Genomic DNA, 13,673 nt, shown 5'->3' with positions numbered 1-13,673 from the left:
AAATGGGGCCAAATTTATTTAGGATATCTAGTCAGCATGGATGAGTTGGACTGAAGGCTCTGTTCCATGATGTACATCTCTATGACTCTATAATATTAATTAGGTTAATTTTAGGTGACAATGGGTTATTTTCTGTTCAGGACACAGATTAGCACCATTAACACTGCCAAGGTGAGGTAGATAATAAATTATTCTTCTCACCTGTTATATCTGTTTGGGTGCATGAGGATGGCCTCAACCAGGATCCCACTCTGGGACTTCTCCAGAACTGAAGGAATCTTGGAAGATTACTGCCAGTACATTAATTATGTTTTTGGTACTTCCTTAAATAATTCTAAGATGCATCTCGTTAGATCCAAGGTCTTTAGTTTTCCCAGTACATTTTCTCTAGTGATAATTATTTGTGTTTATTTTCTCTGCCCCTTTTGTCCTTTGACTATATCGTATTTTGGAAGGCTATTAGTATTTTCTACCAATGAAGATTGATGCAAAGCATTTATTCAATTCTTCTGCTATCTTTTGATTCCCCAATATTGTTTCCCCAGCACCATTCTCTATGCTTATTTTGGCCTTTCTCTTCCTTTATCAATATTTAAAGAAGCTCTTGTTATACTATTAGAGTTCCCTGACTTTGAACTAGAAACCTTGCAGGGATGATATAAGTCCAAATGAGGAATGGGTGCAGGATGCAGGAAACTTATGAGACAATGGCATTCCCCTGCAGTCACCACCCTTGTGTTTTGATGTGTTGAAGGTTATGGGATGGATAACCACCTTCCCCATCCCCATCCCCACCAATAGGCCTTGTCCTGCCAGACTACCAAATCAAAACACCTTCCAAGAAATGTACATACAAGATGCATTATAGCCCTCAGATCATACTGTCAAAAGAATGGCTATTCAGCAATAAAGGTAAATGCCTTCTATTAGGGGATTTGGGGAGTTGTTGGAGTGGAAACAATGATATCAAATGCAACCATGCAGACCTTATGTCACAAAAAAATGTATAACTATAAACATGTACCTTTTGTTTACTTACACTAAGTATTAATCTGGATCATTATCCCTGTGGATATGAAATGTTACACAATACCAGTACTGGTATATACTAGCATATAGGCTCAATACATCATTTCCAAGATTTGCTACAGTGTTTCGAAGTGTGGTGTCACACAATGTCCACTGCATAAAAATATTTACAAATGTTTTATACATAAATGTATATAGAATCATAGGCTGTACAGCATGGAAACAGACACATTGGTCCATCCATGCTGACCAGATATTCTAAGTTAATCTAGTCCAATTTGCCAGAATTTGACCCATATCCCATTAAACTCTTCCAATTCACATATCCATCCAGATGACTTTTAAATGCTGTAAATTGTACCAGCCTCCACCACTTCCTCTGGCAGCTCATTCCATACACAAACCACACTCTGCATGAAAAAGTTGCCCCTTAGATCACTTTCCCCTCTCACCCTAAACCTCTGCCCCTTAGTTTTGGACTCCCCTACCCTGGGGAAAAGACTGTGGCTATTCACCCTATCCACACCCCTCATGATTTTATAATCTTCTATAAGGTCACCCCTCAGCCTTCAATGCTCCGTGGAAAACAGTCGCAGCCTATTCAGCCTCTCCGTATAGCTCAAACCTTCCAATCCCGGAAACATCCTTGCAAATCTTTTCTGAACCCTTTCAAATTTAACAAATCCTTTCCGAGAGCAGGAAGACCGGAATTGAATTCCAATAGTGACCTGGATAGCCGCAACATGACTCCCAACTCCTGTCCTCAATGCACTGACCAATAAAGGCAAGCATACCAAATGCCTTCTTTACTACCTTGTCTACCTGCTAGTCCACTTTCAAGGAATTATGAACCTGTATGAAAATACTTAATCAGATGCTCAGTGACCAACCTAATGAGCAGATTAAAACTACACACATCACCATGAAGTATTCAGTTTATAACATCAACTCCACTGCGTAAAGTATAAGCTTGTCTCCTTCCTGCTGTTCTGTCAAATGGTTTTAGGTTCAAGCTCCATTCCAGAGACACATGCACACTTCAGTAATATGAAGGATAATAAGCAGTAATCCTAACACTATTGCTATATTTCAGATATCATGTTAAACTCAGATAGATGCAAAAGATCCAATGACATGAATTCAATAAGAGAAGGGCGTTCACCTTCAATTTTTGCCACCCAAAACAGATCAACTGGACATTCATTTCAGGTGCGGTTTGTGGGTCTTTGTGCAGTTTGTTGCTGTTTACTTACATAGCAACAGGAGTTCTTTTCAATAGGAACTATAACAACAGCATCTTGCATTGCTACAGCTCCACTTCATACACTGCAAAGCACTGTGAAATATGGAACTATAAAGACAGAAGCTCCTTATCCTCGTGTACGTCTTTGAAACAAGCTTACTCTTCTATTATGATGTTATGAATGTCCTCACTCCAACTCTGGGATTGTGCCTGCAAAGTACATTTGTGAATCTTTTTGAATCTGTAGGGGAGTCAAACCAACTATGTTTTGTTGAATTTGATATAAAATAAATTCAGACTTTTTAAAAATTCTTTCACAGGATGCGGGTGTTGTAGGCAAGGCATGTAATTATTGCTCTTCCCAAACAGCCATTGAACTGAGTGGCTTGCTGGGTCATTTCAGAGGCAGTTAAGAGTCATACACATTTCTGTGGGTCTGGAGTCACATATAGGCCAGGTCAGACCTGATAAAGGGTGGTAGGCTCTTCAGAATCTGCCTGAATTGCTGTGCTTTTCCAGCACTACTAATCTAGAATCTGGTAGAAGATGGTACATTTCCTTCCCTAAAGGGCATTAGTGTGCCACATCATCTTTTACAGCAATTGTTTCCATTGTCATGGTCACCTTTACTATGACTAGTGTTACATAGAATCCTTAGTGTGTGGAAGCATGCCATTCGGCCCATCGAGTCCACACAGACCCTCCAAAGTGTATCCCACTCAGACCACCCTCTTACCCTAACCCTGTAGCCTTGCATTTCCCATGGCTAATCCATTAAATCAATACATTCCTGGACACTATGGACTATTTAGCATGGCCAATCCACCTAACTTGCACATGTTTGCACTGTGGGGGGAAACCAGAGCACCCGAAGGAAACCCAGACATGGGGAGAATGTGCAAACTCCACAAAGACAGTCGCTCGAGGGTGGAACTGAACCTGGGGCCCACTGAGCCACCATGCCGCCCCCGGATACAAAATCTTCCTTGGTCAACAAAATGCCTTAAACATAAACAATCCCCAAGTCAAGCCACTTGGTAGAGCTGTGCTTGCCAGTGAGGGATTACAAACTATTTCCTTTAGTGGCATTCATACTCCTACCTAACTCTGGACCATTTAGGCTTAGATTGCCAATAGCAAAGCATTGCCCTAGCACGAACAGGGCTACAGCTAGAACATGACCCGGTCAAACCACACATCCAGTCAACACAGAACTCTATGATCCGAGAAATGGAGGGATAGCATAAATATCCAACAGGACATGCTGAGGATGCCCCATCCACACTCTCAGCTCAATGTAGAGGATCCCGTGGCATAATTCTGAAGGAATCAGGAGACTTCTCCACCATGTTTTGGCCATCACTAAAAGCGAATCTCTTGTCATTATCGCAGTGGCATTTCCAGGACTTTGCTGTGTACAAGTTTGCTGCACTCCCCACATCACAACACTGACTATGCTGCAAAAACACTTCCAAACTGTAAGGTGATTTGGAACTACTGAGGCAATGAAAGACCCGCTATCAACACAAATCTTTTCTACCGAAATGTTCCAGATCATCCAGGATCAATAATCTCATGTTATTTCCTTTTCTGGAAACTGTCTTCTTAAACCCTCATCGCTGTCTCCTCCATCTTCATCTTCACCAACAGGTACAGGAATTTACGGATTTTTGTGTCATTAAAATTGAGACCATCCTTGGCTGCTCCTCCCTCTTTTCCACTTTCTCATTAAGAAAATCTTACTCCGAGACTTCCTCCTGCTCTCCCCCTAAACTCACATCTTTCTCTAGTTTACATCCAGTCTCCGAACATTCTTTTCCTCTCTAAAGTTGCTGAACTTGCTACTGCCTATCAAATCCATTAGATTAGATTACTTACAGTGTGGAAACAGGCCCTTCGGCCCAACAAGTCCACACCAACCCGCCGGAGCGAAACCCACCCATACCCCTACATATACCCCTTACCTAACACTACGGGCAGTTTAGCATGGCCAATTCACCTGACCTGCACATCTTTGGACTGTGGGAGGAAACCGGAGCACCTGGAGGAAACCCACGCTGACACGGGGAGAACGTGCAAACTCCACACAGTCAGTCGCCTGAGGCGGGAGTTGAACCCGGGTCTCTGGCGCTGCGAGGCAGCAGTGCTAATCACTGTGCCACCGTGCCGCCCACGATCTTTCCTGGAATTCCAAATGTTTGATTTCCACTGATCAGGTCATTGCCCTTACCACAACACCATAATGATACTTATTAAACGCACTACTGACATCTTATGAGACAGCAATGAGGGCAAACTATCCGTCCTTGACCTCGATCTATCTCTACCTAGTGACACAGTTGGCCATAGCATTCTGGTTCAATGCCTCTCCACTGTCACCCAGCTGGTGGATGGCACTCATTTAAATCCACTCCTATCGATCCAACTGTGGTCAGAAAACTACTGTCATGGCTTCTCTCACCTACCCCACCACCAACCCCGTCTCCCACCCCACCCAGGGATCCATCACTGGCTGCCCTCCCATTTCTTATCTACATATCGCCACTCTAACTAAAACAGCTGCTATATCTGGATAGACAGGATGTCCAATTCTTTGTTCCTGTGTTCACTGATCTGTATTTGTTGCTAGTAAGAAACAGGATGGAAGTGGGTACTGCAGATGCTGGAGATTAGAGTCAAGATCAGAGTGGTGCTAGAAAAGCACAGCAGGTCAGGCAGCATCCGAGTAGCAGGAAGATTGACGTTTCGGGCAAAAGCCCTTCATCAGAATCACCTTCCTGATGAAGGGCCTTTGCCTGAAACGTCGATTCTCCTGCTCCTCGGAAGCTGCCTGACCTGCTGTGCTTTTCCAGCACTGCTATAATCTTGACTGCTGATAAGAAACACCCTGATTTTGGAATTCTATCTTCAATTTTGAATTTCTCCATAGCCTCGCTCCTCCCTATCTGTGCAATGTCTTTCCGACTTATAGCGTAGGAGTTGTGACATTATGTTGAGATGGTACAGGATGTTGACGAGGCATCTTCTGGAATACTGCGTCCAGTTCTGGTCTCCCTGTTACAGGAAGGACATCATTAAGCTGGAGAGGATACAGAAGAGATTAACCAGGATGTTGCCGAGAATGGAGGGTTTGAGTTATAAGGGCAACCTGGGATCTTTTTCCACTGGAGCAAAGGAGATTGGTTTGTGACCTTATAGAGGTTTATAACATCATGAGTGTATAGACAAGGTGAATAGCAGATGTTTTTTTCCCCAAGGGTGGAGGATTTCAAGACTAGGGGGCATATTTTTAAGGTGATAGGAGAAAGATTTTAAAAATACACAAGGGGCAATTTTTTTTTTCTTTTATACAGAGTGGTTCATGTGTGGAAGGAACCTCCAGAGGAAGTGTTGGATTCAGCTACAGTTACATCATTTAAAAGACAGTTCAATAAATAAGTGAGTAACAAATATTTGGAGGGATATGGGTCAAACACAGGGAGGTGGGGCTAGTTTCATTTGGAATTCGGGTTGGCATGGACTGGTTGGACCGAAGGATTTGTTTCTGTGCTGAATGACTCTCTGACTCTCAATCCTCAGGTATCCATGCTTCCCCAGTTCTGGATTCTTGAGGATCACTAGTTGTAATTGCTCCATCATTGACAGCTATGCCCTCTGCTGAAAAGGTCCTAAATTCTGGAACCCTCTCCCTGAACTTCACTGCCTCTCTACCTTGCATTCTTTCTTCAACATATTCAGTTAAACCTCTGTACTTTTAGCCATCTGCTCTAATGTTTCCTTATGTACTCAATGTGAAATTTGGTTAGATAACACTACTCAGATGGATCTTGGAAAGTTTCCTGTATGTATTGTGCATCTGGTCATTGCTGCTTCCTTTTGTTCAACTACATGTTGTCTTAGTTTACATACACAGTTAAGCAGAAGCAAATACACAGATCCTAAATATACTTCAGTACTGAACTCTTACCTTCCACCAGCGAGTGTGGCAATTAATTCATCTTTCTCGGTCAGTTGGCGCTTCATTGCATTAAGTTGCTCTTGGAGCTGAAAAATTAATCTAGCAGTTATAAAGTTGGATAGGTTCTCCTTTCCCAATTCAATAAGCAACTTCTGTAAATGTTTGGCACGTTTGCCTTCATTGCTCAGACCATTAAATATCAGAATTGGGGCGTCATGTGGATGTTGGTGAGGTCACCTTTTGGAGTACTGTGAACAGTATTCTGGTTGTCCTGCTATAGGAAGGATATTATTAAATTGGAGATGGTGCAGAAAAGATTTGTGAGGATGTCATTGAGACTGAATGGTTGGGAGTTATAGGGAGAGGCTGGATAGGCTTGGACATTTTTCACTGGATTGTAGAGGTTGAAAGATGACCTTGTATTGGTTTATAAAATCATGAGGGCTATCGATAAGGTGAATAGCAAAGGTCTCTTCCCCATTATAGTTCAAAATTAGTGGGCATATTTTTATGGCGAAAGGAGAAAGATTTAAAAAGAACCTGAGGGGCAACTTCTTCCACTCAGAGGGTGATTTGCATATGGAATGAACTGCCAGAGAAAGTGGTAGATGCAGGTACAGTTACAACATTTATAAGTTATTTGATCAGGTACATGAATAGGAAATGGAGGGATACAGGACCAACGCAGGCAAGTGGGACTAGTGTAGTTTGAGAAACTTGGTCAGCATGGACTAGTTGGGCCGAAGGGTCGGTTTCCATGCTGGATGATTCTATGTATCATGACCACAAAATGCAGCGGTAACCCTAGACTACGTCAGTCATGATGCTTGAATCAAACCAATTAAGGTCAGAAAAGTGAACTAAGATTGATTAATAGGCAACATTAGCTGTTCCACCAAACAATATGTGGAGAATGGACACTTGTTAAGGAAAGGGTTTGGTGCATTCCTGACTCACACTAACACCGGAATAGCTTTCATTTGTATTGAAATTAAAATAAATGCTTATAATGATATCCTAGCCTGAAAGTAGACACAAACATTAATTAAGTAGTTTGCACTTTATCAAACCTTGTACATTTAATCTCCTCTACATAGTGTCACTACTCAAAATTTATTTTGCAAGGTGTATTATTTCTCTCACCAGTTCAGTGATAAGACTCCTCTTTACAAACTGAGCAGACAAGTTAAATAGCTCCTCACACAACTGCACACACTTAAAGAGTTAATCTATTCGATGTTACAGCTCAGTAAAATAGTTAATGTTCCAAAGATGACAGCTCATCTGAAAAGTCAATGAGCTGGATGAAGCATAAACATTTATCCTGCTTTCAAGCCAAGATTTGTTCACCTGAAAACTGTTCCCCATGTAGATTTGTTTTACAAGTGGAGGAAATAAATGTGTTGCAAATACCGAATATTCCAGAATACACTTTAAAAATGGCATTAAAAAAATGCACCTTTGATGTCAAACTGCATTTATGCAACACCAAGGGAATGGAAAGTGAGCTGGTGTTTCTACTTTTTCATGGGACATGGGCATCATTGATATTTGTTGCCCATTCCTTATTGGAATTGAATGAAGGACGATGTGGGCAGCACAATGGCTCAGTGGTTAGCACTGCTGCCTCACAGAGAGAGCAATCCAGGTTTGACTCCAGCTTTGGGTGACTGCATGTGTGGAGTTTGCATGTCCTCCCAGTGTCTACTCCAGTTTCATTCCAGATGTGTCGGTTATGTATAGTAGATACGCTAAATTGGCCTTAATGTTTATGGGTTAGCATTGGAAATATAGGATTACAAGGATAGGGGTATTGGTGCTGACTCAATGGGCTGAATGGCCTCTATCTACTCTGCACGCAATCTATGACTCTAAGTGGGTTGCAGTTGAACATCAACTATGTTACCATGGTTCTGTAGGTTAGATTGAGCAATTCTTAAAGGTCATTAGTGAACCAGATGGGGTTTTATGAAAATAGATGGTAATTTCAGAGCACCATCACTGAGACAAGCTTTCCATTCCAGATTTGGGACTAGAATTTAACTTTCACTTTCTGCTATGTGGGATCTGCTATGTGTCTCCAGAGCCTCAGCCTCTGAATTACATGCACAGTGAAATGAATGTCTTCCCCCCAGTATTAGAGTATAATGCTACATTGAATAAAGCTACAAGAAAGAATGAGAGACTTGAATCAATGTAAATAATGTATTGTTCTTTATACTAATTATGCAGATGACCGAAGTGGATATGTAGGGACCTTTGATGCGATGTTTAAAAAGCCATTTAAGAGGGACCCCTGTTTCTGCATCTGCCCTGATACAATTTGAGCACAAATGCCATTTTTTTGCCTTGTTAAAATGTTTTGCCCGCCACAGGTATTGGAATGGGAGCAAAAAATAAAATGGGTGGAGGCATTGTTATGGATAACATGGATGGCATGAGACCTGGAATGGATTGAATGGGCACAGGCATGGATCGAACTAATCAGATAATGGACAGAATTCGCATCTGACACGAGTTCTGGGAATGACATTAAATGTTGACCGCATGGAACCTGGAATGGACTGATGGGCCAAAGCAGTAATAGAATGGGTGGCAATACGGATCTCAAGGGTTCTGGAATGGCAAGAGGTTTTGACAAGTCAGCAGACATGGATTGTCATCGTTTCAGTGGTAACTATGGAATATCCATGGGAACTGGTACTGGAAATCTTAATGTAAGATCAATCTGTCAAATATTTATTTAAAATAGGAATTTTTAAAAAATTGCTTTTAAAGAAAACATAAAAAGCACAGTGACATTATACATGAAAGGTTGCTAGATCAAACTGAAAGATGTACACATATGGTTTAGTACAGTATGCATAATGTAGAGAAAGACAAACAACAATCCAATCTGTAATTTAATGAATGAACTGCATATGCTTGATCTGTGTCTCATTTTCTAATGATACATTATTGAACCTGCTAAATTGTTTGAAATTGTTTATAGTAATACGTTTTTACTTTAAATTCACCCAGCTTTGAGTATGAATAGCAATAGTTTCAATAAATTGTTTTGTAATCTTTTTCTTCCTTTCCTTCCAGGAGATACGATCTGATGCTATTTAACAGCTTCACAAGAGCAACTAGAAATAGGCAATAAGTGTTGGTCCAGATAGAAATGACCATGTCCCATGAGTAAACAAAAAAATTCCTCTTTTCTTTCACTTCCTTTCTACATGCCCTCCTTTTGCCTCATCAAACTTTTTCACTTCTCAGCTAAATTTCCATAGCTAGCTTAATACTTTTCACAGCAATAACCCTAGACTTGAAATATTTCTTGATCTTACGTTTTACTTTAAATGTAAGAACGAAGGAAGAGGGGCAGAAAATCAGGAATGATGACCCCACCCACCCCCCTCTGCAGTCTGCTGCCCGGACCTTGTGATGGCTACTCGGGAGAATCCAGCTCTTATTTTTACATCAACTTTGTTCAGAGATATTATGACATAACTCTACAGAATCCAGCAAATATCATCTTCTCTTAGTCAGCTCTAGAATTGTTCTGGCTGACCCTGCATTTCTAACACTGACATTCTGTGTGCATAAATGATTGAGATTAAATAATAGTGCAAATGGATGCAGGTTTGCTCGCTGAACTGGAAGGTTCATTTTCAGACATTTCGTCACCATATTAGGTAACATCATCAGTGAGTCTCCAGTGAAGTACTGGTGTTATGGCCCGCTTTCTATTTATGTGTTTAGGTTTCCTTGGGTTGATGATGTAATTTCCTGGGGTGGCAATGTCATTTCTTGGTCTCTTTCAAAGAGGGTGATAGATGGGATCCAAATCGATGTGTTTGTTGAGAGAGTTCCAGTTGGAATGCTATGCTTCTAGGAATTCTCTTGTGTGACTTTGTTTGGTTTGTCCTAGGATGGACAGAGTGATGTCCTTTTGCAACTGTATGTGAGGATACTAGTGATAGTGGGTCATGTCTTTTTGTGGCTAGTTGATGTTCATGTATCCTGGTGGCTAGTTTTCTGCCTGTTTGTCTGATGTAGTGTTTGTTACAGTCCTTGCAAGGGTCAACACTCCATTCTAGGACAAGCCAAACAGAGACACGTGTGAGACTTCACATGGCATTCCAACTGGAACTCTATCAGCAAACACATCGATTTGGAGCCCATCTATTACCCTCTAAGAAAAATAACAGGAAATGACAACACCACAGGAAATGACATCACCAACCCAAGGAAACCTAAATGCAAATAGAAAGCGGGCCATGCCACCAGTGCTTCACCGGAGGCTCACCGATGTTACCTGGTATGATGACGAAATGTCTGAAAATAAACCTTCCAGCTCAGCCAGCAAACTTACATCCAGAACCTTAACCTGAGCTACAAATCTTCTCTAAACTTGCTAATAATAGTTCAACATTGACACTACAGTAGAGGTCCCTTGTAGGCACCACCTATTAAATCATGCCAATTGGAGTAAGGGCCCATTATTCTTATAGAAGTCTTGTGGTTCACTAGCAGCATCCCTGCCTCTGAGCCAGAAATTCCAGCCAACAAGTGACATCCTACATTTCATGGTCAAGGATTAAATCAAATGTCACCCTGAAAATCCTTCCAATACATGGCAATGGCTGGTGGTAAGAACAAAGCTACTTGGTCCGCTGTGAGATGGAAAGAGGAGTGGAGCTTCTACCCTCACTAACTATAACCCCAGACCACAATGTGCATGTAGAAAATCTGTTGGCAAAGCAACTTGAACTCCTAGGACTCATCCCCCAATATCCTTAATCTTTGTCTGTTACCTCTAATCCAAGCTCGTAGGTTGCCTCTATTCCAACATCTTTTCATTTTTGTTTACAGCTTCATGTGTGTAATTTTGTTGAATATTTTCGGAAATCTACCAGATTTGTTATTTCCTCAAAATAGGTTCATTAGACATGATCAGTTGGTCAGAATCTCTTTGATCAGTTGATAGTTGATCAAATGCTCCGTCTATTCCTAATGCCAGTGACTCTCCACAGCTGATTGATTCTGAGTTTATTTTCTCTACCTTTCTTAAAATAGGAAGTGACATTGACAGTTATCCACCGGAGAAAAAAAACTGCAGAATTTTCTCAACTGCTGCTTTTAAGAACCTGTGGTAAGAGGGAGGTAAGTCAACTCAGCATTGCTCATTTTACATAGTCATATAAATTCAAGATCTATTATATAGTATCTGAATGGTCTCCTCTGCTTTCTAGCTAATCTGGGCCAAGTGTCCTATACCTCATTTAAATTGACCACTCTTCAACCTTTAGTTTCCACCTCCTTTCTTTTTCAATTTTGAGACTCAGGCTTGTCATTTGTGCTTTTTCCACTAATGACTAAAGTCAGCCCCTCCATCTCTGGCTTGAATAACATGTGACCCACTCAGAACAGTAGACCCAAGAAGAGAAGGGCAGGGGTTTCTCTGGTGCTCTCGCCAATATCTATCCCTCAATCACAATCACAAAAATAAAAGCAGGTTATCCGGTTGTTAGATTTCTTTTCAAATCGACCTGTTCAGGGATGATTATGGCACACCTCGAGAGAGACTTAATCCCAGGCTTCCTGCCTCAGATATCAGGACGCTACCACTAGGGTTAGCACTGCTGCCTTACAGCCCCAAATACCCGAGTTCGATTCTCGCCTCAGGCGACTGTCTGTGTGGAGTTTGTACATTCTCCCCGTGTCTGCGTGGGTTTTCTCCGGGTGCTCCAGTTTCCTCCCACAATCCGAAGATGTGAAGGTTAGGTGAACTGGCCAGGCTAAATTGCCCATAGTGCTCAAGGATGTGTAGGTTAGGTGTATTAGTGAGGGGTAAATGTATGAGTAATAGGGCAGGGGAATGAGTCTGGGTGGAATACCCTTGGGAGAATCAGTGTGGACTTGTTGGGCCAAATGGCTTGTTTCCACACTGTAGGGATTCTATGATTCACTGCACCTCAAGAGCCCCTAAATGATCAGTTAGTTCTCACGGTGCTGTTTGAGAGAACTTGCTGTGAGGAAGTAGTCTCCCCTTTAGGTGGTATAAACATAAAGTCACTCACTATCCTCATTTTTCAAGCGGTTCCCCTCCCAGGGAAGGGGCTGGTGTTGAATGAGGGTCCACTCACCTCGGGCACTCGGTGGCCGGCTGCTGGGGAGCTCGACACCCGGCCCAGCGAGCGCAGCGCACGGTTACTGTTGACATCGATCAGCTCCGGGACCGGGGAGCCCGAGTCCGTCCCTCTGCTGCCAGACATTGGGGAGCGGGCGAGTGGAGGGGGAGAAAGGTCCAGCCAGCAATAAGCTCACACTCTTGAGCTGGGCGATTGCCGGCCTGAAGGTATCGCCTTGCCTCCGGCTGCACTGTTACCAGGGTCTCCCATGGCAACAGGGTTGCAACAGCATCTGGAGGTGGGACACACGACATGATTGACAGAGACTGAGTGACCATTCACACAGGTCTCTGTGATAAATACTGTTCCATCTTGATTGGCGTGGACAATGTTCTGGGGAGGAGGAGTAATGCAGGAATTAACAAAATTCACAAAGAATAACAATTAAGAACTCTGGCTGAAAAGCTGTACCTGGAAAATTAGTTAAGCTTCACAAACTTCCTGCATGAACAATTGGTCAAGCTAAATTGCCCATAGTGTTAGGTGCATTAGTCAGGGATAAAGGTAGGGGAATGGGTCTGGGTGGGTTACCCTTCGGAGGGTCGGTGTGGACTTGTTGGGCCGAAGGGCCTGTTTTCACACTGTAGGAAATCTAATCTAAAAAAGATTGGATAAAAGTAATTATTTTCTCCCAAAAAGTGATATCAGAGCTTTTAAGCCCAACATTTCTGTTGAAAGTACAAAATTAAGGACTGATTTTGCAAACATGCTCCTACTGAACTAGCAGACATCCACATTCTGAACTCTAGTAAAATTACAAGGCAGCAAAAAAAATGTTTGCCATATTACTCAAAGTCTTTACATCTCATCCATGTGTGAATCGGTGCCAGGAAATCTTGATGCCAAGTTCTGGACTTACCTAACGGCCTCCGTAATAGAAGGAAAAAGCTTTAACACGAGATTAGTTTTTTAAAAAATTCCTACCCAAATGGATAATGATGGTGAGGTGTTAGAGGAGAATAGGATAAATGTATCAAAGGTTGTATTCGGGTTGAAAGGAAAATTTACCTTTGCCAATCACACAGCATGTCATTTGTAACTCCAACAAGATTCATTTCAGAATGGTGGAAGTGGTGGGAACCCAATAGAAGCGTTCAAAACATTGAACTGCAAGGGGGCAAAAATACCAGAGATTTGGAAAGTAACAGCACAATTCAGTACATAGAATCAGAGAAATGTACAGCATGGAAACAGACCCTTCGATCCAACCCGTCCAAGCCGACTAGATATCCCAACCCAATCTAGTCCCACCTGCCACCACCTG

The 13,673-nt window shown here is 42.1% G+C and overlaps 1 protein-coding gene across 1 annotated transcript in view; it reads right to left on the bottom strand.

Annotated features, from left to right (window-relative positions):
• The window catches only part of ccdc170 (coiled-coil domain containing 170), a 93,811-nt gene extending 81,370 nt beyond the window's left edge, over nt 1-12,441 (bottom strand). The window contains exon 1 of the mRNA XM_060831154.1: nt 12,365-12,441. Within this exon, the coding sequence (XP_060687137.1) occupies nt 12,365-12,441 (77 nt within the window). The remainder of the gene's footprint in view (nt 1-12,364) is intronic.
• Nucleotides 12,442-13,673: the final 1,232 nt, after the last annotated feature.

The sequence above is a fragment of the Hemiscyllium ocellatum genome, chromosome 10 (assembly GCF_020745735.1).
Source record: "Hemiscyllium ocellatum isolate sHemOce1 chromosome 10, sHemOce1.pat.X.cur, whole genome shotgun sequence".
NCBI classification, from domain to species: Eukaryota; Metazoa; Chordata; class Chondrichthyes; order Orectolobiformes; family Hemiscylliidae; genus Hemiscyllium; species Hemiscyllium ocellatum.
Note: the sequence above shows the minus strand (reverse complement) of the source record. Positions and strands in the feature narration are given on the sequence as shown.